Source organism: Chelon labrosus (assembly GCF_963514085.1).
Source record: "Chelon labrosus genome assembly, chromosome: 9".
Classification (NCBI taxonomy): Eukaryota; Metazoa; Chordata; class Actinopteri; order Mugiliformes; family Mugilidae; genus Chelon; species Chelon labrosus.
The window spans coordinates 15,664,303-15,690,917 of record NC_140359.1 but is presented as its reverse complement, the minus strand read 5'-3'; the positions used below and the strand labels follow the sequence as shown (position 1 = coordinate 15,690,917).

The following is a 26,615-nucleotide window of genomic DNA, read 5'->3' as shown; positions in this document are numbered from 1 at the left end:
CAGGGAAAGAGTGCTGCTATTGGTTCAGTCTGCTGGCAGGTCAGGGAGTAGACTGGGAGGAGAGTCCCAGTGGGAGCGCTTCATCAGGGGTCAGTGGTTGGAGGTCAATCTGATGGAAGCTGTGCTCAGTAACCAGAAAGCTGAAGTACATAGTGGTGTTTTTTTCTTTTTAACATTCTTATTTTTGTCTGTTTCAGATGGCAGTGCAATTTTCAAAGGGTGTTTCCACAGGCCAGACAATGTCACACTGGCTCTTCCTTTCAGCACAGTCATCCAAAACATGTCTGTGGACAAGTGCGTGGACATGTGCACGGAGAGGGTGAGTGGGTGGTCTGTGTGTGTGTATGTGTGTGTGTGTGCTCGTCCGTGCCGTGTGCATTTGTGTACCCCGTGTGTCTTTCGGTGCGTGACGGTTGCTGTCTTTCAGGAGAAATCGCTGGCCGTCCTGGCTGGAGATCGTTGTTACTGTGGCTTCCCGACTTCACTCTTCTCCCTGCATGAGCTGGAAGACGAGAGCATGTGTCTCCACCGCTGCCACGGGGAGGAGTTTGAAAGCTGTGGAAATGACAAGTTCTTTGTGGTGTACCAGACACAAGTTCAAGGTAATGTCTGGTGTCTGCTGGCTTCAGCGTGTGTGGAAGCTTAAGTGTTAGCCACAACCTGTGTACAGGAACAACTGAGTGTTGCAGAAAGTATGTTATAGGTAGAGTACACACTCTGATGCTACAGACTCTGTATGTAGCACATTCAACTTGAAATAACATAATAGGTGCAAAATCAAAATGCAATAATTTATGCGAAGATTTGGAGAACTGTGTGAGCTGTAGCCAACTGAACAAATGGTACCCAAATACAGAGTTTCAAAAATAACTGGACATTTTACATCTAAATTCAGTCACTTCTGAGCTCACATCGACTTCAAAGGTCACTGAGAAATAAAAGTAAGATTTAGGTGGACATCCCTATATGAGGAGTAAAAATATCATCTTTCAGGAAAGAGAATAATGAAAAGTGAAAGAAATAGGTGAGTTTGTTCTATATTACAAAAAAATCACAGTTGCACATCCAAAAGTGAGGTGACTGGAAAATAATTTGCAGGTTAAAGAAACCTTTATGTCTCCTTAGCTGGCCAAACATGCTCTTCAATGTGCAAACACAGTGCACACAGTACTTCGTAGGCATGAAGATCCAAACACTAATAGGCTTCAGAAACAGAAAGGCCACATCGCAATTCACAAGACAAAAAGAGACAGTGAAAGATTCCGTTCAGTTTAAATAGTGTAAAAGACAATTCAAATTGTCTCAAGACGCTTTACGGGAACCAGAGACTGAAAACCACAAAGTGAGCACAAAGGGTTAAGAAAGTAACAAGAAAAACCTCCCTGTTAACAGGAAGAAACCTTAAACAAAAGACACAAGATACAAACTAGAGTACATGATACTAGGAGATGCATGATAAGATAAGATAAGACAATCCTTTAATTTAAGTGGGGAAAGGTTGATAATGGATTAAAAGGATGGATAAAGCCGCCAAGAGGCCGCCTACTAATGGTCCAAATCACTTCTGTTAGAGTTCTGACACTGAAACTGAAAATTTGCACTGAATTGATATGATTTGTTTTTATTATTCCAGCATCAATATTAGAGCTCAGGGCTCCAGTTTTAGTGGTCTGTTTTATTATTAGTCTGTTTCCAGATGACACTTTGTTGTGGGTAGCATTTCGTCAGTGCAGCAGACAGTGGGGGCTTGGATCAGCAAAATACACCACAAGAGGTTTAATGGTGTGAAGAGGAACAAACAAAAAACAAAACAAAATGCAGCACTTTGACGTCAGTAAGTGGCCATCATTAGCCAACATGTTACAAAAAAGTGGAGATCCCTCACACAACAAAAAATAACCCCACCCTAACCTTTCCTCTTTTGCTAATGATGATGTGATACCCTTGCAACACCGTACGTCTTTGCCCGTCCTTGTCCTTCTTGTTACAAAACTGTGTTAATAAGCAGGAAGTGAGTGACCTTCAGAGCCTGTTTGAAACTTTATTGTGTTGCTTAACAAATATTTTCGCACAGTCATGAAATATCTGTCACAGATCGTGTTTCAGGTTGTTGCCGTTTCAGTGAGTCTACCTACAGCAAATCAATAATTCAGCTTTTTGGTCTTTGTGTGTGTCTGTCAGACAACCGCTGCATGGACCGGCACTTCCTCCCCGCTCGTGCTAAGCAGCTGGTGGCCCTCGCCAGTTTCCCTGGAGCAGGCAACACCTGGGCTCGCCACCTAATAGAGCTCGCCACAGGCTTCTACACCGGCAGCTATTACTTTGATGGCTCCCTCTACAATAAAGGTGGGCCTCTGAGACGGCCCGCTCGGCCTACATTCATAAACACACCTCTGTCGATTCAAGAAATTCATGCGTCGTTGTTTCACAGGCTTTAAAGGTGAACGTGACCACTGGCGGAGCGGGAGGACGGTCTGCATTAAGACGCATGAGAGCGGCAGGAAGGAGATTGAAGCCTTCGATTCCAGCATCCTCATGATACGAAACCCCTACAAAGCCCTCATGGCAGAGTTTAACCGCAAATATGGTGGACATATTGGCTTTGCCTCCCAGGCCCACTGGAAAGGGAAAGGTAAGCTGCTGAAACCTTTGTTCCAGATGGTAAATATTGTGTTTTACATTACGTAACAATTCATCCGTCATAGTAATGTAAACAAAAATTAAATCCTTCATTGAATTAAATCGCCAATTTGATATACCGCTGGATAGAGGGATGCTGAAAGTAGCAAAAAGTCTTTTATTTACTATATTTAGTAAATAAAAGACTCAAAGGAACTGATCCAAAGCGACATAGAGTGGTAAGGCAACAGAGGAAATGAATAACAGATCCAGGGTTGTTCAAGTGGTGTTGACCAAAACCATTGTGGCTGAGCACAAGGTTTTTGATGTGTTCCCATGATATTGAACATGAGCCAAGTGCCCATTTGGAGAAACGAAACACTGAACCATCCACCCTCAGCGTTAGTCAGTCTCATGAGTCAGGCCATGATTTATGTCACCAGTGTTACTCAGACTCAGCTGGGACGTGCATAATTATATGGATAAAAAAATGTAGTGAAATGTATGCCGAGAAAATGCATACATTAATTATAAATATTCTTCCCAGTTGCACTGCAGATAGCAAAAGTTGGTACTCTTTGCACCCTCAAGGAAGTCCCCATATTGCTGACTGTTGCAGAAGTGAAAGTGATAATGATCTCATTACCACATAATGTTCTTCTGGGAAACCTGGGTCTAGGTATTTATCTGAATGTTACTTTGATACGTGCCTGGCCATAACATATGATGTAAAACATTCATTAGACCTTGCCACCTTCCTCCTCTGCTCCGTGGTCCAGCTTAGATGCTCACACTGCCACAAGCATTGTAGGGGCTTTCGGAAGTGGGCAGTGGGCCTGACTGGTCTGTGGCTGCTCATACAGAACAAACTACAATAGACTAAATATTCTGGCTCCTTTCTATTAGAACCAGCGTTCACCTTTTCAGCAGTTTGAGCCACAGCAGCTTGATTGTTGGGTTGAACAGCATGGACCAGCCTACGCGCCCTACATGCATCAATGAGCCCTGACCCTAACACCAGTTCACCCCTTTTCCTTCCTCTGACCACTTTTGATAGGTACTCACCACTTCAGATGCTCTGACCCAGTTGTCTGGCCATCACAGTTTATCAAAGTTGTCAATTTTTCCTGTTTCCAACAATCAGCTTTGATGACAAAAAGTTCACTTGCTGCCTAATACATCCCACTCACTGACGGGTGCCATGTTAAAGAGTGATTATTATGTTATAATGTTATGGTTGATAGGTGTAGGTGGACAAAGCAGCTAGCTTAGCTCCCTTTGTAGCTGTAGTTTCACATTGACTGTCCAGATATCTGCTGCTTTCTCTGTAGCAGACAGTCAACCTGTGTATTTCTCAAAATAGCATAACTATTCCTTTAAAGGGGAACTACTGTTTTTTACAACCTGGACCTTATTTCTAGCATAATTTACTCACCCATGTAACTTTTGTGTAATTTGTATTCCTTTAGGAGATAATTAGATCAGCGTATATCCATGTAGTGGGAGTGAATGGGGCACCGAAACACAGCCTCTAAATAACGCATTATCCAGAGGCGATTCTAGAGTCTGTGGGGGCCCCAAGCAAAAATTCCTAGGGGGCCCTACCAACCAGTGTTCATCACCATTATGTTAGGCTATAAATAATCTGACACCAACGAAAAATGTATGAAATAAAACCTTTTTTAATTCCAAATGTTGTAAACATGAACAACCTTGTTATTTTGGAAAATATAAAATAATAAAAGTAAAGAATAAATAAATAAAAATAATAATAAAATAACTGTATAATAAAATACAGTAAATTGCTTTAACAACCCAATATAAACTTTGTACAAAATTTAAAGTAAATCATTATCTGCTCCACTTACCACTGTCTTTCTTTCTTTTTGCTTCTTCTTCTTTTTTTTTCTTCTTCTTCTTTTCACTACCAGATGGATAGCTCCTCTTCATTTTCCTGCAGCTAATTTTCCAATTTAGGTTACTGAATGATACAACGTCATCCATTCGCTACGTTCATTTTCGAAACGGGGAAGTTATCCACCTGGGCTGGATTTTGACTGAGCAAAGGCAATGTCAATCAACATTCCATCCAATCGGAATTTTGATATGCACTCGTGTTAAGTAGGCCCTTTCTACGTTGGCACTTGATACGTATTCGCCTGTTGCTATTTATCTACCGGGTGTAGCTGGCCAGCCGAGAATCAATGTGTTCATTAAAAGATGTTTGTGACAATCATATTCATATCGATTACATAAGTATGTATCATGATACTTCACTACGATGAGACAACATCACTAGAACTGTGTGTGTGCACTTCAGCCGTCTTGACCAGTGAACGTTAGCAACTATCTTCTAGCTTTGTTGCGAAATTAAGCAAAACATGGTAAGAATATCGCGCATGTCTGTCGTTTTAAAAAAAATATAGGCTATATGTGTGGATTCTTTGAACTCGTTTGAACACAGTCAGATAGCATACATGTACAGATGTATTGTTTGTACAGGAGCACGCAAAATCACGTAATCCATCATTCAATCCCTATGGACGAAATTCTCGTTTGTCCCACCGGCAATCGGGGGCCCCCTAGCGGCACGGGGCTCCAAGCAGTTGCCTGCCTTGCCTGTTGACAAGGTGCGCCTCTGGCATTATCTGCCACGAAACTCATGCATTTCACCAATATTTTGTTATCGTACGCTAGTGCTATTCCCCACTGAGTCCGGAGTTAGCTGTTATCATCATCCGGGGTCTGTAGATTGACCTACAGACCCCGGATGATGTCTTCTGACCTGGATGATGTAGACTCTGAGTGCCGCGCACACCCGCGACGGTCGGCTTGTTTACCTGTAATTTGCTACTGTTAGTTTTTTTGGAACATGGCTGAATAGCTAACTCAACAGGGAATAGCACTAGCGTACGATAACAAAAATATTGTGAAATGAACGAGTTTCGTGGCAGATAATGCGTTATATAGAGGCTGTGTTTCGGTGCCCCAGTCACTCCTATTACATGGATATACGCTGATCTAATTATCTCCTGAAGGAATACAAATTATACAAAAGTTATATGGTCCAGGTTGTAAAAAACAGTAGTTCCCCTTTAATAATGCATATTTTAAATAATAAAACACATTTTATATTATCTTTTATATATTATCTCTTTATATTAGTTTTTTATTCTTTATCTAACTTATGTTTATGGTCCAGAAGCACAGAGAGCAGCATCCTAACATTCAGAATAACCCATTGCTTGATTCTTGTTGTAGCCAGCATTGCTATAATTGGTCATTTTTTGTTTGTTGTGTGACATTTTGTTTTACATCCTGTCACGTAGCATTGTGCAACCACTAAAACATATGTCAGCACAGTTGGTTCCTCTTGTGCCATGCTGATGATTAAAGGATGTTATTGAACGGTACTTTCTTCGTGACGTTAGTAAAGAATTTGAACATTGGGGTCCTGTGAGTCTTTACAAAACAGAATCTAAGATATATCTGTATGTACTGCTCTTCTCTCTATATCCGCCCACCTTACTGTGTCTTGGTAACCATGGCAACTGGTTTTGTCTTGTCCACGTACCGTCTCTCTGACTTTATGTGAGGTTTAATCGATTTTCCAGAGGTTGGAGAGTTGCCGACCCAGCAGATGTCTTCTCTTTGCGAAAACATCAGCACATTTGGCCTGCCATGTCCAATAAACGTTTGATTCCTGCTGTCGGTGGGGAAATGATGCAGTGGCATCAGTGAAGAGAAAGGCTTTTTGACAGCTGCCACTTCAAATACAGAGAGCGGCTCCGGTTTGAGATTCGGCGTGACATTGTGTACAGGGCCCCTACATGTATGACTTAATGCACTCACCTCTGCAGAGGGCGACTGTGGGGCTCAGATGATGTAAGAGACGCTGATGCTTTCTTTTACAAAGGCTACTTGGGGAAAAGTGCAACCTATTTTGGGTTTTACAAAGAACAGTGAGTTATTTGGTGGATTTAGTTTAAGGCTATTGCATTAGCCGTTATTTGGGTGTCCAATGTGAAACCTCTGCGAACAACCACACAAACCACTTGTGTGTCTTAAGTAACAATGATATGCAGGGGGACAGTTCAAGTTATTTTAGTCTCTTTATATTTTTTTAAGTTCTGATTTCTCCTGAAAGCCTCATAGAAAAAAAGGAACAGAAGCAGTGTGGATGGAAGCAGTTCCTCAGTGTTTCAGATGAAGTATATAATATTGGAGTCCCTCTGGTTCCCAAGTTCCGTCTAACACTGGTTTCTAAGACACACTGCAAGCTCAGCAGGCTTTAAACTTTAACAACAACCTCTCCGAGCAGTAAAGCCGTGTGCTAATGCAGCACAGCTCCTGCCAACTGGTGCTTTTACGAGCCAGTAGATTATCAATGAGCAAAAGTTGCAAGATAAGGAATTTCCTGCAGTGCCTCTGCAGTTTGACGGACAACCAATTTAATTGTCCAGCCCAGATAATTTTAGAAATGACTTAGTGTACCCTGCCAAGAGTTTCACCAGTCCTCCAGAGCTAAATAACATCAGCGTTTCAGAATCATGTCTCTCACTTCCCCATCGTTAAGTCCTTGCACAAACTCTTTACTTTTTTATCTATTTAATTAACCAGCTAACTTTCAGCCTTTACTTACCAAGAAATGCCTTAACGACTTAAACATGCTGCTCTCTGCAGCTTCACATCTGATACATGTTATACCACTTTTTTCACTTACTAGTGGAGCAGTCAACAAGAATGAAGCTGGTTTATACTGGTCAGCCATAACATTATGACAGGTGAAGCAAATAACACCAATCATGTCATTATCATGGGACCTGACAGCGGATGGGACGTAACACGCAGCAAGGTTGACGTGTTAGAAGCAGGGAAAAGGGGGTGGGTGGAACGATTTGAGCGAATTTGACAAAGGCCGTATTGTGAAGTCTAGACGAGTGTGTCAAAGCATTTCCAAAACTGCAGCTCTTGTGTGGGGTGTTCCCAGTCTGCAGTGGTCGGTATCTAAAAAAAGCAGTGAACTGGGTCATGGGCGGCCAAGGCTCATTGATGCACTGGGGGGGTCCAGTATAGACGAGCTACTGCCATTCAAAGTACTCAAACAGTTCCTGGTAGCCCTGATTTAACGGTGTCAGTACACATAGTGCATCTCAGTTTGTTTTGTAGGGGGCTGCAGACCAGGGGTGGTCAGTGTGTCCATGCAACATTAGGCAGGTGGTCATAACGTTATAGCTGATTGGGGTACGTCTTCAGTGTGTAAATTATACAAACCCTTATTTCGTGAAGAGCTAAAGCTTTCCTGCCTTGCATTTTTCTTTTTTTATTTGACACCCACATGTTTATTTATATTCAGTCTTCTCTTTTATTCTGCAGAGTGGCCCGAGTTTGTCAAGAACTATGCCCCTTGGTGGGCGTCCCACACGCTGGACTGGCTGAATTATGGGAAGAATGTCCACGTGGTCCACTTTGAGAATCTGAAGAGGGACCTGTTCTCCAAGCTCAAGGGCATGGTCCAGTTCCTGGGTTTGAAGGTTTCCGAGGACCGCCTGCTCTGCGTCGAGGGCCAAAAGGACGGAAACTTCAAGCGGTCGGGGCTACGCAAGCTTGAGTACGACCCGTACACTCCTGAAATGCGAGCGAACATCAATGAGCTGATCAGAACAGTAGACGCTGCCTTGAAGAAAAGAAACATGTCTGGCGTTCCAGAGGATTACATGCCAAGATGATAAACGTGATCGATTTGTGTTCCTTCTTTTTTCCTACTTTAACTGGACTGCTTTGTCAACAGACTTATTTGTTGTAGTATTACACTACTTAAATAGTTTATTTCACTCACATAGTTTGAAGATGTAGTGAGAAGACATCGGCTTCTTTAGCCAACTGATTTTTTGTTCATTTGTTTTTTATTTTATTTCCTGTTGAACTTCAGCAGGTTCATGCATTCATTCAGTTTCATCTGGGAAGGTTTGTTTTTCGCCTTTTTCTGAATGAAAAGCACTTCTTATCCTGCTCTATGCACATGTGCTGTGTAGGCATGTGCACATGCCTTAACATGGAGAAGGTACAATAGCTGTGACTACGAGACTACAGAGAGGCTCATCTGTGCTGGGTAATTTGTTGCCAGTGAGAAAACATTTAACCCAAAAGATATAATACAATACTACAAAGTGTGTTGTATGAGCTTATTTTGTGCAAAAGAGAAAAGAATACTACGAGAAATAAAACATTAATTTTTCTGCTGCTATCACAGTTACACAACTATTTTATATACTGTATAAAATTCATAGAAAACTTTAAATCTCTTCATTAGAGGAAAAATGCAATATGCAAGGTGTAACTACCTGATGACGATACTGTGTGTTTCCAAGTTTCTGTAAGTCGCTCCACTTACTGTTTGTTAGAGGCGTCACGTTTTCGATGATCAAGAGGTGAAGAATTAAATTCTTATCTCCTCGTAAACAAGGAAATGAATAATCCCTCTTGAAGGCACTGACTCGAGAAGAGAGGAGGATTAATGTCTCAGCGTTTATTTATCTCTGATGTGCAGTGCACACATGGACTCAATTGGTTGTGAATATGCTTTCTTAACACTGGACTTGATGCAAAAATCCAAAAAGCACATCACTGTGCAACACCTTCCCCAAAGATCACTGAGGAATTAGGCAATACACTAGTGTAATAGATTGAAGGTTACCTTTAGTAGTAGAGATGTAGATTTATTTATGACAACTAATCATACTGAATGTGATTATTTTTCTTTTTAAATTATTGCTTTGTTGTATGAAAAGCTCTGAAACCAGTAAAGCTAGAATTTACTCTTCCTAATTAAAAAAAAAAAAAAAGATATCCAGGAAAAAAAAACAAAAAAAAGAGAGAAATCCAAAATCTATAAGCAGCACGTCTTACAACGGTACTCAGTTTGCTCTGCCATATGCTTAAAAATAAATAGGTAAGCAAAGTAAAACTAAAAAAAGAAATAAAATAAAACAACACTTGTGAAAGAGAGCCAGGAATCGTGAACTGGCCTCCATTTTAAGTACAACATAAATCTATTTTTATAACGTGTACGGACACATCAGAAGTATTTGTATTGCAAAAAGCAAACACAGGAAGCTGTTTCTATTTTTAACACACATGCTTTAAACTTTATTGGCTTTTGCTTTCATTGATGAGCTGGCACTTATTGAACAGGTGTCACTTTTGAATGTATTTTCTATGGAATGAATGTAAAGTAGTAAGGCCCAATAAATGACTAAAATAAATAAACTGCTACGGTATGTGGTTTTTACTAATGCTTTGGAACCACCAGGTAGGGTAATATGTTCCTTCACATCACCACATGGCTCAAGTTGTTGTTATGATATATAGAAAAATAATAATTTAACACAGATTTAACTCTCTGTCCAAAGTTTCATTGCAACTGCATATATTTCACATAACCGCTCCAGTCTGGGTTACCCTCCTCCCTGCAGTTTTTCAACATAAAAGCTTCAGTTCCCTCTTATGTCGTCACTTAACAGGAACTTACTTTGCAGAGATTCTGCTCAAAGGTTAATCGTTCTCAGCAGAAACACAGTCATATACTGCATATATCGATATGCAGTTTGAGGAACAACAGTTCAGAGCTTTTTTTGAAAGATGATGTGTTGAGTTTGTATGTCTGTTTCTGCTCTTGGTTTTAGCAGCAAAAATGAGAAAGAAAAGTCTCGCAAAGAGTTTATATGCCCCCCTGACCGCTGGTGTTGCATAATTGGCATGTGATATCCTTGCGTTAAGTGAAATAATCCACTGTGTTTTTGTGATACTGCAAAAAACCACAACTGAAATATTGTTCCAAGAGTTGTGTGAGAGTTTTCTCAGATGATGATAAGGGATGCACTGCACATTTATTTTGAGTAAAAAAATAAAAATCCCAGTAACAAACATTCAAAAATGTATTTATTTACAGTCCTCAGACATGAAACAGACACAGAAATCACTAAGCTTCTTTTGTTTACTTGTTGTCATAGTGGGCTGTACTGAGCCGTCAAGATTTACATTCAGTATGCAGAGGAGTGGGGGAGCTGTTTTTACACAGAGCATACCTCAAGAGAAAACCTCCACATGCACATGAAAGCTGAAACGAGAAAATGAATTGCGCTTCGTGGTAAGAATAACATACATGCATCACACCACAGAGCATCCGTTTTAGGTGGAAGTCTTTTTGAAGTTTGAGTAAATGGAAAAGAAATGTTCTTCATTTCCCATTACATTACCATATATATATATATATATATACATTATTCATTGTTCAAGGAAGGAAATAAAAACTTTACATGTTTCACACATAAAAAGAACAAAAATAGGACATACCTTACTATAAATGCACGGGCATGCAAACTCATTAATGCACCTGCAATTTGGGAAATCGGGCTCGGCCACCTGCTGTGATAGCAAATACACATAGATTTGCCGTAAAGCAAGGCGCCTTTTGAAACCTTACATCGAAGTGAGCCCTTTGCATTTTCAGACACCTATTGCAAAGATGATGCGCCGACGTGTCAGTTTGAAGGTACACGTACATACTTTTCATGTCACAACCAAACCCCGCAACCAAAACTTTCCACAAATAAAACAGTATAAGGTTGAGGTCACCTGCATGCAACATGAGCTGAGTACATACAATTTGAACTGTTTCTCTGTGTTGGCAACAGTTGTAAAGAGCGACAAAAAATTTACATTTTACAGTGAATATACAGATTTCAGTCATGAGTGTGCCAGCAAGGACATATATCATGTCTTGTGTTAATTCATTGCACATGTTTTAAGAGAATTTCGCTGGCCAATGAGCTGACAGACTGAAAGAGTTTTATAGAAATATCTACAATTCTAGATGTGTGTAGAACCTCTGGCATCCATGGAGCTGGACCGGGACAGGTATCGGCTGGTGGTGCGGCCTTCCTCCCCCATCGCGTTCTCCATCTTTGAGAGCACAGAACTCTTGAACTTCCGCTTGAAGTCATTGCCCATGAAGACATACAGCACAGGGTTGAGGAAGCTGTTTGCTGTGGCCAGAGAAGTGCTCACTTGGAGTCCGATGGTCAAAATGTCACGGTCGTACTGATGGGAGTTGAGCTCAAGCAGGATGAACACTTGGTAGGGCAGCCAGCAGATGAAGAAAGCAGCGATGAGCGCTGTCATCACTTTGAAGGGTTTGCATGATTTGGTCATCCGGTTGGATCGAAGTTTGAGGATAATGATGGAGTAGCAGATGACAATGATGATGAAAGGAACAACAAAGCCAGCAAGGAAGCGGGTCACTGCAACTATCTTGTGACTCGTGTGTGACGGGTAGTTGTTAAGGCAAATTAACCTATCCGCGAGACGTCCAACACCCCGAAAGATCACAGAAGGAATGCTCAGTGCAATGGCGAGAATCCAGGCCAGGACAACAGCCACTGATGCCTTTTGGACAGTGCGCTGGTTCTGGGCCCAGACTGGAAACATGACTGACACGCAGCGATCGACACTGATGATGACAAGGAGGAAGATGCTGCTGAACATGTTGATGAACATAACCAAGGGGACAACCTTGCACATGAAGGAGCCAAATATCCACTCCTCCATCGCTGTCTGGGTGATGTTGAACGGCAGGAAGGCACAGAAGACAAAGTCAGAAATTGCCAGGCTCAGGTACCACGTGGTGTTGACCGTCTTCTTCATCTTGAAGCCAGAAATCCAGATGACCAAAGCGTTCCCGCAGAAGCCGAGCAGAAAAATGGCTGTGCTTATTATTACTAAAGACATGCATAAGACTTCCTCTGAACACGTTGATTTGGGCCGAAAAACTGGAGAAAATGGAAAAACTTTCTCCTCATGTTGAGTTGTGTTGTAAAGCTCGTAAGTGTAGTTATAGTCTGCAGTGGCATCATAGTCATCAGATGAGTATTCCATTTTCCCTTTGAGCAAATCTCTCCTTGATATTTCTGTGAAAAAACAAATATATATATATATATATATATATATATATATATATAATTAAGATGACCAGCATTTATCAAACATAATTTTGCATTAAGCTGCTTCAATTTTGACAGTTTGAATGTAAATAGTGTCCTGTATAATATCAGATCATAAAACAACACCATACCTGCACCACACACTGTCCACAGCAGTTCACTTGATCGTGTCTAGAGATGAGTGGCAGCGCAGCACAAATGTTTCCTTGAGACAGTGTTACAACCCCAAACCAAAATCAGCTGACTTGTGTGGTTTCTCAACACGTCCATCCCCCTTAATGATTTCAGTACTGCATTTTGAGGTCTTGCGCTATACTTCTGACTACCATTAGTTCAAATTTGTCCTCTGTGGTGGACATTTGCAAACCTGAATATCTCCCACCCACGGCATACTACTGAATCAACTCCTTTTGCTATCTACAGAGGACGTTTAGGGCTTTTCAGTGATGCCAAATGTGAAGGGGTTGGGACTTTAGTATCTTTATCTGTCTCATTAAGGAAAATGTCATAAGTTTTTTTTTCTGACACATGTATGTATGCACATCCTGCACCACCTGCTTAATAAGCTCGCACACATTGCATAACCCCAAGAAGACCTCTGAAGGTGTGACACGGTTTCAGCCAAGACATCAGCAGCAGATCTTTTGGCCACCACAAGTCTCTTGGTGATTCATCAATGGATTGAAGTTGTTTCCCAGCACATCCCACAGATGCTAGGTCAGAATGAGATCTGGGAAATCTAGGGTTCAAGTTACGGCTTGGTCATATTCGTGAAGATATTTTTCAGTGCAGCAGGTGGCATTATCCTTATGAACAGGGCCACTGTCATCAAGGAGTACTGTGTCCACGAAGGATGACAACCAGGCAACCTTCTTCCATTGCTCCACGGTCCACTTGTGGTGCTCACGTCCCCACTGCATTCGTTTGTGGACAGGGGTCAGCATGGACAGACTGACTGCTCTCCTTCTACCATAGGCAGCATTCAATTTGTGCTGCATTAGTTATTCTGTATAACACGTAGGCCAGCCTTTGCCCCTACACGCATCGGTGAGCCTTCAGCGCCCATGACCATGTGGCTTGTTTGTTGTGGTCCCTCCTCAGACCGGCTTTCGTGCATACAAACCACCTCATACAGGGAAAAACCCACAAAACCTGACTGTTCCTACCTACTGTCTGATATACCCCAACCCTTGACAGGTGCCATTGTATACTCCCCTCCGTTTAATTATTGCACACTGACTTTGATGTTTCAGAGAATTCAAAGGGTTCCCCTTATCTCTGGCTGATGCACGCTATCAGCCAGACGCAGGATGAGTGTGCATGTAGCCGTATAGCACACTGGTCAAATTGATTTTAATTTGATATTACGAGCCCTGGCTTTTTGATGCAGATGATTCTAATAACGGCAACAAAGCCCGGCAGCTGTTGTAAACACAGGCCCGCCGTAATCTCTGACTGAATTAGCACTCTGCGGCCATCCTGCTTCGCGGAGAGTCGGGCTCACTGAGGCAGATGCATCCGTCTGCAGTTCTCAGTTTCTCCTGAGCGCGGGGAAGCGGCAGAAAGAACAGCTGCAGCGGGAAGGAACGCAGATGGCAAAGTTGCTCGGTTTGGAAAATGTTGTAATGCGTGAGGAGGACAGTAGATTCATGATGACGTCTAAACACTGAGAGTTAGATGCCCCCGTACCTTATATAATCAACAAATGAGAAGGCACCACATATTTTATGGCCAGTCGTCTAAATGAATTGATGTGGCAAAAACTCTGGGTGTCTGAACAGACTGAGCTTGAGGGCTCACAGACAAGGTCATCTTTATTGCTTATATTAGCGGCTGGAGTCAGGTGATCTCCTATACTTCCCAGCATACTGCCGCCCACTTTCAAACTGACCAGAGGTCCTATCAGCTGCAGTGTTACTGCAGTTCATGCACCAAGGTTACAGCTAAGGGCCTCCACTCTCCACAAGGTGGTAGTAAAAAAAGAAATAAAAAGTCTTGTGTGTGTTTGTTAATAGTTAAGAACGTCTGCACATATCATGCGCTTAAATAGTTTTTCAATTCATTCATTATCCCATTCTATCCAGAGACTCTTGGTCTCTAAATGAACCTGTAGCAGCTGCAGCTGATTAAGAAATATAACTTCATTACAGTGCTGACCTTACTGCAGAACACTGCGCTCTAACAGAACTATTGTATGTGGCACCACGTATCTCTCTCAATACGTCGTAACGTAATATTTCTCCAAATGCCGTACTGCAATTTCTTGCCGCCGGGTAATTACAGCTTTTCTCCTCTGTGAAGTGTATAGCCTTGTTGTAAAAATGAATATCAGTCTCTTCAGTTAGATTGTGCAATAATTTAATTTCAACACTTAATGACAAACATCAACGCAGAAATCGTCTCTTCGAAAAGCTAATGAAGCACCGTTGTAGCACATGAGTTTCCAAGCCCACAGACACGGACACAAGGAAACATCTTCTTGTTCTGTCTTGTCTTAATATGCTCTTAATTATTATTATTATTATTATTATTATTATTATTATGAAAAAAGCAATGTCACAGCGTGATTGAAAAAATAAAGTTGTGCATGTCAGCCCTGAACCACGTGCAGCTCTCTGGTAAATTAGGAAATATTAAACTGCGTACGCCGTGTTTACCTGACCTACTTAGATGCATTTCAGCAAAATCACTTTCACAGGCCTGCTGGTGTCCTGCAGATTAGATTTCCTAATGAAGACAGAGGTTATAAATAATCGAACGCACACACACAGAAAAAACAGGTGTAGTCTTTCTCTTGGAAGCCTTCTGAGGAAGCACATGTTCATGTTTTATTCAGAATACCTGCAGGTGATTTTACTTCCTGCTTCTACTCTAAATACAAACATTTAAGGAGTAAAAGGTCATTTAGATACGACTGGGTTTTAATGGTTTAAAGAGACGCGTAAAATAAACTGAATTTAGCCATGTTTATGTTGTAGGTTTAAGAAGTAGAGCACTAAAAGTTAATATGGATCCAGAGCGTTCTGTGCTGGCCTTTAATTCACGTTCATCCTTGATCCATTCCGCATTAAATCACAGATAGAGCTTTATGTCCTTGGTATCTAATCTAAGTCCATCATCAGTGACGTGCTTGGTTCAGAAAGTAGAAGGACGCTTCCTTCCACAGATGCCTTCAGTATCCGGAAGTAGCATCCTTGATAAAACAATGCTGCCCTCTGACATCTCTATAGGTTAGGGAAGCTTCAGCAGATTATGGTGTGAGTGGGCGGGGGAAAGCAAGATACAGATGTATGCACAATGAGGAGGATTCAGAATAGTGCAGTCTCGAGAAAAACATACTATCAGATGCTGTAACCTTTCCCACCGTTTTGACATGTGGACAATGGTAAGAAAGAAACTGGGGTTGTGTGCCTTCAGCAGTAATCCGCTATTCTCCAATTTTTAAAGATTTGTGAGTTTCAAATTTTCTTTGTTGTTGTAATGTTCTCAGTTTAAGTATTTCATAATCCTGGTTTCATGTGGCGTCACCCTCTGGTAGGCGTTCTCTAAAAAAATCCCATGCCCAATTTCCTGATTCAAGAGTCAAATGATGAACTCTGGCTTTAAATTTTTGAGGAATTGAAAGTTGCACTTTAATACCCATTGACATCATGGTGTTTCCATTGCATACCAGCGGTCACGGTTTCCAATAATACAAATTCTAATCAAGCTATGTTGGTCTCCCAGTGGACCGCATTACTCATCTATAGGCTGGTTTTGTGCTTTAAATGATTCCCCCTGAAGCCTTGCCATGCGGCAGTCACAGCATCTAGAATAATAACAGCATAGAGCCTCATTTATGAAATGTTCCAGTGTGAATTTCCTCTGGATACCAATCAGCCACTTGGTTATTCAAGCTTTCAAACCCAGCAATCAAGACCGGTCTCTCCCCCCCTCTGCTGCAGTTTGATGGAGGGTCCTCTGCCGTGCAGTGTCAGGTTCCCCTCCTGCCTGCCAGTGTACCGTTTGAATTATATTTTGAAGTAACCCGAGCGTTATTGCTACATTAGTGTCTTCTGCCTGAAACCCATTATATAGATTGGAGTGTAGCAGAGATGCACAAAGGCATAAATCTGCTTACCTAAGATCCACCGCCACAATGCAGATTAAAATGGGGCGAGTTTTTTGAAACACAGCATCAGAAATAGATAGTAATCGTGTGTTGAAAAGAAACGAAGCAAGTGGAACAATGCATGGCATTAGGCTCAGGAAGTGATGCTGTTATTTCATGGAGCTGCACTTCTGCCGGCTATTATTAGATCTACAATGATTTGGCTTTTGTGCATTTCGCGACAGCATCAGTGTAGGCACCGTGATGCTGCCTCAGAGACTGATGCACACTCCATTAGGTCTGATCAGGGCCATTTTCAAACCCTGCACTGGTGATTTGAGGACAACAACAGCAGCCGACAGTTTCTTACCTGTCTAGCCTGGCAGCATTTTGAGAATAACATGTTCTTCGGCTGCTGTTTGGGTGTTTCATCAAGCAGTTTTGGTGACAAGGCAGGCTGCGTAGGGGTTGCTGCAGTAAGCACTTTGGGAGATACAGTTTGATGTAGTTTTCCAGAGACTGACCGGCCGATGCACCTGACTCCTGTCAGAGTGGCAGACAGCTTCCTCTCCTTCGTGTTGTTGTTGGAGGCAGGCTTCCCCTCACAGGCAGCCCTTTCTTGACAGACTTGACTGGGCTCAAGACTTTGCAATAATCTGCACGCAGGATGACTTTATTTATTGCCTGCTTGTGCTTTCCTTCCCTTTTGTCTCCACACGCAGCCAAAGGCCCGCTGAGGACACGGCTGAGAAAGCATAACAGAAAACAAGTCGAAATTAGTGGGGATGCTCGTCCAGACAACCTCACCGCTGCACTTCTGAAGTAGATCAGATGAATGGTTATCAAGAAAAGCAAAGAACATACGGAGTGAGATGTAATTTATACTTTTTTATAGTACAGGTACATAATAAATCATTTTGAATTGTGCATTAATTGTGCCATAGAAATAAAGTTATTTTATTTTTTATTTTACTGACTTCATCTTCTGTGCATACTGTAAAAGGATATTGCCCACTATAGCCAACTACATGAGAATAGAGCATGCATCAAAAAATATGTTCAGCTGTATTTAACTTCCCATCACTTAGAATCTGATAAAGTGATGTACTAAATCCAGGTAAATTTCCTCTGGCTTTATTGATTTTTGATTTTATACATCTGCATCAGTCATGAAAATGGCAATGATATGGAGCAATTGAGCTGAGATCAAAGAAGCTCCTCCTGTGATTGTTTGTCTTGTCTCTGTGATCTGTAAAGCCAGGACACATACATACACTCAGTAGGATTAGTGTTGGCATTTGGCCAGCTGTAATATGCACAGATGGACCAACGTGGCTTTAAGTTAAGTCTTTACATTAACAGAGTTTTATGCACGCAGACTACAGAGGGAGGACAAAGGGTTTGCAAGAGGCATTAGACAAGAGACAGAGTCGGAGTTGCACTACTTTATTATCCCAAAATACAATTTTTTTTTTTATTCAACCGTAAAGGGGAAAAATGGCTTGAAAGGCTGGAAGAGAGTAGAGTGTAAATGCTTCACTGACCTGAAGTATCTTCAATCGCTTTGTTTTTAAAGGAAAATGCACCTTTGAAGCAGGGCAGGTGCCACATGTTGCCAAGTAACCTATTAATAGCAGGCATCGCACGCACTGTCACTGTCAAAAGACCTACCTGTAAATATGTCCACACCAGTGCGTTAGAAGATTTATATTCAGAAGATAAGAAAGACTGAAAGATAAAAATATCTAAAAGAAAAACATATTTTTTACATGAAAGCGTTTGTCAGGAAACTAGCGTGAAGAATAAAATCAAAGGAAGGAGCGTCAGTGTTACAAATTATGCACAGATGATAATCCAGAGCTGCTTTTAAACATCTAAATCTTGTTAGAGTGTACAGATCATATGGCACTGAAAAAGTCAATTAGCAACTCTAATCCTCAAAGTGACCAAGGCACGTGATCACAGGATTTCTGCTTGTAATTACAGCATACGTATAGGTCAGAAGATCATAATCAGTCCATCTGTGATATCCCGTAAAACTATTAAAAGCCGGTATATTTGAAATAATTATCCAGAAGAAGTTCTAACTGTAATTAAAGAAAGTTCCCTCTGTTCGCAGCTGGATTCAATTCTTCCCGTCCTGTGAAGCGTGCAGATAAGGAAGCTCCGACTCCCCGTATTCTGACAAGCAAGACTTAATATGAAGCCGGAGGGAAAAGATAGAGAGGAAGGCGCCGCTGGGTATTTTTATTTTAATGTGGTGAAATGAGCTTCCAGATGGAGTCCCTGTATGATTACCATATGGGCCCACAATGATTTATCAGATGTTGCTGGCACTGGATGCATCTGTAGCGCAAATACCACCTGCTAGCAACATACACTGATCATTCTGTCATGTGAAAAAGCATATGAGAGATTTTCCACACAGTGTTATGATTTTCATTCCTGCCAGATGTTAAAATGTATGTTGAAAGTGAAGTATATACCGATCAGCCACAAGGAGAAGTAAATAGCATTGACCATCTTGTGACAAGGCAATGTTCTGCTGGGAAACTTTTGGACCTGCCATTGATGTGGATGTTACTTAGACATGGCAGACCAGACCAGGCACCCCCACCCCAACACAAAAATGATTTAGTAACAACTCAGAAAACATGAAAAACAGCACAAAGTGTTGACCCGGCCTACAAACTCAGAAGGCCCATGTCCATTCTCTGATGAGTCACGACTATTTTAGAGGCACAAGGGAGACCTACACCATATTAGGAAAGTGGTCATAATGTTATACCTGATCTGTGTATATTTCAGTCAGTCCCTAGAGCCACATTCGTAGCCAAGCAATCCAGATGTCTTGAATCTACATGTTAAGTCATCACTGAACTATTCTTTGACACCCAAGGTAAACAGTACAGTGATTACTGATTGGTAAATTGATTACAGGATCATTTGGGGCAGACATTTTGACTGATATTTGTATGTTTGTGTTCTCATGGTTCACTCTAAAAACGTGATCCAAACCAGGCCTGTGAAAGCGGCTCCACTCACATGGTCAGATTAGTTTTGCCTGCCTCAAAATCTTCCGCCTGCTTTTGCCAGAAAACTGGCTAAAGTCAAACATCCAGTGGTATTGTGTTGCTTTTAATCGTGCTTTAAGGTGCCACAATTTTGACTGTGTGTACCTCTGCTATGTTACCAGAGAAACCAAACTAAGTCACCGGCCATTCATCTCTTGGTGGGTGAAGAAAATAATGAGCCACTCAGGGTTTCTTGAGTCATCGCTGCGTGCATTTGACAGAGCTGGAGGCTTGCACGCCCACTCTTCTGAACAGCACAGGCCAGTGTGGAAGTGAGATAATAAGTGAAACAGCAAGAAGCGCCTCAGGGAGGTCCTTGGTAATGGCTGCCCTTCAGTGCAGGGACCCAATTATTTCTGTCGCCTGTCTCTCCGCCAGATCATTTACTCACCTGTTGGCCCCTGCCGAGGCCCTCAAACCGGTGACCAGCCTGCAGGACCTGACATGATGTAGAGCGTCTGTAATCTGAAAGGTATATGCCACCGAGAAACAAGTAAAAACAACAATCAGATCGCATTAGGTGCAGCAACAGGACCAAAGATCAGAAGTAAAAACCTGCTTCAGAACCAATTAGATTTCCTCTTATTCAACACACATTCAACTGTTATTTTGTTCAGTCATTCAAAAAGACTGTTTGTGAAATGATTCCCTTTGTGACAGTGAGATAGAGGACAGACAGATAGGAATGCAAATTGAATTAATCATGTGAGTCCCTCCAGGCTTCAGGCACCCATGCCGTTGATGTGGTTACCAAATAGTCATTCAGTGAAACATATCTTCCACAATACCCTAGTGGTTCCTCTATTGCTGCTTTTTAGCTCACGTAATCCCGGCCAGTTATACCGTATATAAAGGAGTATCATCCTGGATGATGACAAACTCTTTAGTGGGACAAGTCACATGAGCGACTGTTGAGTGTTTGCAATTGTGTTTTGCAGCAGGGAGTACAACAGTGGTGTGCAGAGAAGAGTTGGGTGGAGATCTCACAGTTTGCACAACCTCATTTAAATGGGTGTAACATGGATAAACCTGCAGCAGAGCACTCTCTCGTGTGGGTGAAGCAGCTAAGCTTGCGCGGTTGGCCTCAACCACCACACAAGCTTTACTGCACTGAGGACCGAGTGTCAAAGACAGGTAGAGAGTATCCTCAGTCAGACTCAGATGTCAGAACATTCTCATGCAGTAATAATCACAAAGTAACCCAACATTTTTAATTATGTTGTCCCACACTGGAGGGAGCTTAGGCTGTATTGTCTGAACATAATAGACAAATATGCTCAGCACTCTCTCATCTCATATTTACATACTGCACATGCAGACGTTTCCTGTTAAAATCAAAAAGGCTGCCAGTGTGTCACAGTATATCAACAACGGGCCTTCAACCATTACCTCATGTTACATATATTTGCTCAGTAATTTGTTAGTTAGCTCCAAATCTGTTTTTAAGAAGCAAATGTTGCCGTTATTTTTGAGGAAATAAACATTTATTGACACCATTTATGTGCAAGTAAAATCATTATTCCATAATCAGTATTTGTACTTTTATATTAACTGAGTTGTTAAACTGCATTGTAGCATTGTGTAGCATTTAACATGTTTCATGTCTATATTTGACGTAACAGTGAGGGTGATGGTGATATTATTTTTTATTTGTATTTGTTCTTTTTAATATGGACGGAAGCTGTCAAGATCATATGTGGTGAAATTCTGTTATTTCTTTCATGGTTTGATTGGAACCATTAATATCAATTTGGACAGTGGGTCTTCTCCTGTTTGAAGCCTTAGGGACGGAGCTGCAGTAATTGCCTGTTTGAAACAGTGAAGTCCGGAGCCTGTAAATGATTTCATTGATTTCACGGTGAAGCTCCTGGACAGGCTGAGGGTTGCTAAAGACAACCCCCTGTCCTCTGCTCTCTGTCACCTGAGAAGAAGAAAAAAAGACCTCCCAGATTGTCCTGTAGTAGCACTTGTCATTCTCCTAATGAGAGCGAGGATGTTGCATTTTGGAGCAGACCCTCTGGAGAGATGGGTATTTTGGAAGCTGACATTTGAGAGCAGTTGTAGCTTGGAGTGCGGCTCTCCTTCACTCTGTCATGCATTTTGAGGCTCCCTCATCCCTGCCTGCTGAACCATCCATACTCAGGGAGTGTAAAGAGAGCCACCATCGCTCTCCCTCTGACTGCCTAACGAGATCCTCTATCTCTGACAACCAGCTCTGTCACCCAGAACAAAGCCTCATCTCAGGCAGAAAGGCGAGCAGACTGACTGCTCCACAGAGGCTGGGTGGAGAAGTGCGACCCAGTAGGGGAGGAGGCAGCGCGGTTATGCCACAGGGATTTATTTGACAGGTTGCTTTTTTTCCAAGAGGGCAGGTGGATTTTCTACCTCTTGAAGCGCAGCTCCAGCAAGCGGTGAAAAGACAGGGTGTTATTTTAATAGTCTGTGACAGGTCATCTCTGGAGTGTGCTTCAAGTGAACTTGTATGAATAGACAGCAAACCTATTCCTTTGCAAAATCTACAAAATAGGAACACACAACAGATGACAGTCACTTAACTGTGCATGTGAAAGTTTCATTCTGACATTAATCAAAAGTGACAGAATTACCCATCAATGACTTTAATTGCAGACTCGTGTGTGTCTTATCTGTTACCACAGCTGATGTGAGCATATGCCAGATGGGTATAGAATTAGTCCACAGCATGACCTGAGGGACAATCGTTTCATCCCATCATGTCCCCTTCATCAGTTGCTCGTTCTGCCATATTTGCCTATGCATTTTGAACAAAAGCAGAGTCTAAATTCGATAGCTGTGAACGCTTAAATGGAGACGTTACCAAGATGTCCCTGTTCAAATGCTCGTCTGTGTTGTGAGCAGCTGAAATGCAGCCGGAGAAGAGAGTCCAAGAATGGAGACAATCTGGCGTCCCACTTCTGTTCTGTTAATCTTCAATTTAAGAAGGAAAAAAAAAGTGTATATCATCCCATCCTTACTCCAGTTTTGGGAACACCATACCATTAAAGGGGAACTACCGTTTTTGACAACCTGGACCTGGCATGAAATACGATTGTTTACTCACCCATATAACTTTGGTGTCATTTGGAGTCATTCGGATGATATTTAGATCCACGTATATCCATATAGTGGGAGTGACTGGGGCACCGAAACGCAGCCTCCAAATTACGCATTATCTGCCGCGAAACTCGTTAATTTCACCAATATTTTGTTATGATACGCTAGTGCCATTCCCCGTTGAGTCCGGAGTGTTATCCATTCGCGGACGTGCAGCGGTTTGTTGTTCTTTGGCCAGCTGTTCCTCTCTCTGCGTCCGCATCCTCCTTTCAACGAGCTCCTCATCCGTATACTCTGACTCAGGACGTCCATCATAAACAAAGTCGTCGTCCACAACCTCAGAATCGGAAAAATATTCAGTCATGTTGCAAAAAACTAGCAGTAGCAAATTTCAGGTAAACAAGAGACGACATCATCCAGGTCAGAGGACATCATCCGGGGTCCGTAGGTCAATCTACAGACCCCGGATGATGATGATAACAGGTAACTCCAGACTCAACGCGGAATAGCACTAGAGTATCATAACAAAATATTGGTGAAATGAACGATTTTCCCGTCAGATAATGCGTTATTTAGAGGCTGCGTTGTGGTGCCCCAGTCACTCCCACTATATGGATATACACAGATCTAAATATCGTCCATAAGAACACCAAAGTTATATGGGTGAGTGAACAATCTGATTTTATGCCAGAAATAAGGTCCAGGTTGTAAAAAAAATAGTAATTCCCCTTTAAGTATAGGGGAGGCTTTCACTTTGAACAAAACTGAACGTCAGATCACTGCTTCACAGGAAACTGTGTTAAGCCGCCTGCCAATTAACTTTTTCAAAATGGCACAAGGCTATTAAAACAATCAAAGAGATCTAAAAGACACATTTTGATTTGAAGATACTTCAGTCACAAATGCAGAAAACTAGAAAGTTTGTCAAAATCCGCTGCAAAATGGAAAAGACAAGTGAAGAGAACTCAGACAAAATGTGAAGCATCTCTGTTTAGACACAGATGGCCAACGTAGTTATGAGATCAGCACAAAACTCACTTGAAAGATCAATTATCAGATGATTTTACAGACAGAAGCCGGGCATATGTATGTGGAATATACCAATATCAGGCATAACATTATGACCACCCACCTAGACCAGACCAGGCACCCCCACCCCATAGCAATGACACTCCTTGATGGCAGCAGCAGGATGCAGCCTGACACAAACACACACACAAAAACGCTTTAGGAACAATTAAAAAAAAACAAAAAAACATGAAGAACAGCACAAGGTGTTGACCTGGCCTCCAAATTCACTAGATTCTAAACTGATCAAGTATCTGTGGGATGATCCACAGAGGATCCTCCCATCAACCCATAGGACCTAAAGGCCTCCACTAACAACGTCCCGTTTCCAGACACAGGACACCCTCAGAAGGACCATGTCCATTCTCTGATGAGTCACAGCTGTTTTGGAGGCACAATGGAGACCTACACAATGTTATATCGTGTAGATATGCCTGATCTGTGTATTTCTGAACAATAAATTTAGCATTCCCTCTGATCTACAGAGAAAAGACTGAACTGCATTATTACACACTGGAGACAGCAACTGATTGGGGTCACAATTAAAAGCCGCATGTGGCTCTGATTATGAGACGGCTGTGCATTAGCTGCTGTTATTCTGGCTGTGACACATTGGTGTATACACTGTATGCAGAGTTTGTGTGTGTTCAAGTTCATGTTGTGGCCCTTCAGGGGCTCTGCAGCTAAAGGCCTGATTGCACGCATTATGTCGTGCTTCCAAACCAAAGACGATAACAAAAATGTCTCGCGCAGTGATGAAATTATACAACACTGAATCAGATTTAAGCCACAAATACACACATTGCAGAGCCTGTATCCCACGGGCAGTAGCTGCCTGTCCACCCATCACAGTTAATCACTGGCAGCATGATGATAACATATTTCCCCGGGTTTTTCTTTCTTTCTTTCTTTCGCCCTTCCTTCTCTCCAGCCAGCCTCCAAATCAACATAAATACACTTGGCCACAATACTTTGTCACTTCTTTCCTTTGAGAAGTGTACATGAATAACAGGAGTAAAGAAATAATGTAGCTCAAGCACACTCAGACTGGCGGCTCTTTTATCCTCCAAGGTGAAATTGGTGTGGGTCAGAACAGCAAAGAGGGACTCTGTGGTGGTAAATGATGTAAGTGTGCAGCTAGGGCGCTCACAGTGAGTACAGTGTGCGACGTGACTAGACAAATTCAAGCCCTCACATTTCAGAGAGACCTACAGGATCTCTAAGTCCACACAAAATCGACCGGGTGGCAATTCATTCATAAGTTTCCATGGAAAATCTATGATGACGGTGTGTTGCTGCTGAGTGTATGAATATCAGCTATTTAGAGCCGATAGCCCGCAATGCCCATCTGCTGAAGAAATGCGTAATAGTGTTGGCTTTGGCATGCAGCCAGGAATCAATCCTCATCACCTCAGGCTGTCCACAGCTGGTGGTAATTCCTGTTAAGGCAATCTGACCATAAATAGATGAGGCACATTAAAGGATAAAGCTTTTAAGAAATTAGAAGACCTGGAGGACAAGTAGATAAAAAACAAGCATTAGAAAATGTTATTAGAAAAGAGAATGAGATGGGTGATAATAATCTTGCTTCATAGAAATACAGATTGATACCATATTTGTTGTATTCAAGAAAATATTGGTGGCACAGGCTTAGATCCTAATCATAGTGATTTTGAGGCTAGGAGTGTTGCTGCAGTCTTCAGATGGTATGTTGTACTCTGACAGTGATGTTTGCATAACAGAGCAATGCTGCCCTCTTGTGTTTGTCTTCACAATTTTCTCCTTAAAAGTGTTTAACCAAATGAAACGTGGATCCAAACCTCAGACCACATCCCCTGTCCAGAGAAGGGTTTTCTAATGGGCTCATTTCACTCTTCTTTCGAACCATCTGTCCTGTCTAAATATAAAATGTGGACACCGTTGTCCTCAAAAGTGTGTCGCTTCTCCTTCAGATGTAATTGGAGTATGAATCCTGAGCTGAAGAGTTAGCGCTCCTGTGTTGAGCCAGTGGTTGTTTTGCTCCACTAATGAACAAGTCTGCGCATTCCTCACTAAGCTGAACTGCACAGACCGCATTGCTCTGTTTTTTTCCAGTGTGTTTTGTCCTTGGAATAAACAAGTTTCTGCCTCTGTGTGTTGTTGGGCTTGAAGTGCACAGGGATATAAATCCTCCTGAGTTTTCTGGTACTCCCATAATGTTTTTTTTTTTTTTTTTTCTTTCGTTGTTATCTTCCTCTCTGTCTGTTCTGGGATCTCTTTTTGTGCTTTAGATGAAGGCCACGTTTGGATATCTACATGTTCTGAGTGTTTGTCTGATGTGGTTTTCTTCCTTCCCCTTACCTCCTGTAATTGAGGGTACAGTCTGTGCTCAGTGCTGTAGGTTTCTGATGACCCCCAGCTCATGGTCCAGAGGATGGAGGATACAGCATTTTCTATATACTTCAATGTTGAGACTTCTGTCCTTCTCAGCATGCACTGCACAGTCTTATAAGGTCAGACTACATCCACTAATCCTCTTGACTGAAGTTGACGTTGCTGTCCACTGCATAATCACAGATATATTGCCATATGTGGCTGCTTGTGGTGAATATAAAATGTTTTGTTTTATTTTTAAATAGCAAATTATTGAGCATATTAACAGAGGTAAATATAGACAACAAATAAAACCTGAATTTAAATAGTATAGTGTCA

General features: G+C 41.9%; 2 protein-coding genes across 3 annotated transcripts in view; one reads left to right on the top strand and one right to left on the bottom strand.

The window, feature by feature from the left end:
* wscd2 (WSC domain containing 2) overlaps window positions 1-10,520 on the top strand; it is a 38,118-nt gene extending 27,598 nt beyond the window's left edge. The window contains exons 5-9 of one of the 2 annotated variants that reach the window (XM_084551332.1): window positions 198-319; window positions 428-602; window positions 2,182-2,346; window positions 2,432-2,632; window positions 7,996-10,519. In XM_084551332.1, the coding sequence (XP_084407458.1) occupies window positions 198-319; window positions 428-602; window positions 2,182-2,346; window positions 2,432-2,632; window positions 7,996-8,348 (1,016 nt within the window). In that variant the 3' untranslated portion in view covers window positions 8,349-10,519. Of the gene's footprint in view, window positions 1-197; window positions 603-2,181; window positions 2,347-2,431; window positions 2,633-7,995 lie in introns of both variants that reach the window. The other variant, XM_084551331.1, reaches the window with a different exon arrangement.
* Window positions 10,521-10,594: 74 nt separating this feature from the next.
* Window positions 10,595-13,037, bottom strand: LOC311492900 (chemerin-like receptor 1). Its single transcript, XM_084551341.1, has 2 exons — window positions 12,752-13,037; window positions 10,595-12,587 (listed from the first exon to the last, which is right to left on the bottom strand). Exon 2 carries the CDS (start codon window positions 12,553-12,555, stop codon window positions 11,491-11,493), a length of 1,065 nt encoding a protein of 354 aa, XP_084407467.1. The 5' UTR covers window positions 12,556-12,587; window positions 12,752-13,037; the 3' UTR covers window positions 10,595-11,490.
* Window positions 13,038-26,615: the final 13,578 nt, after the last annotated feature.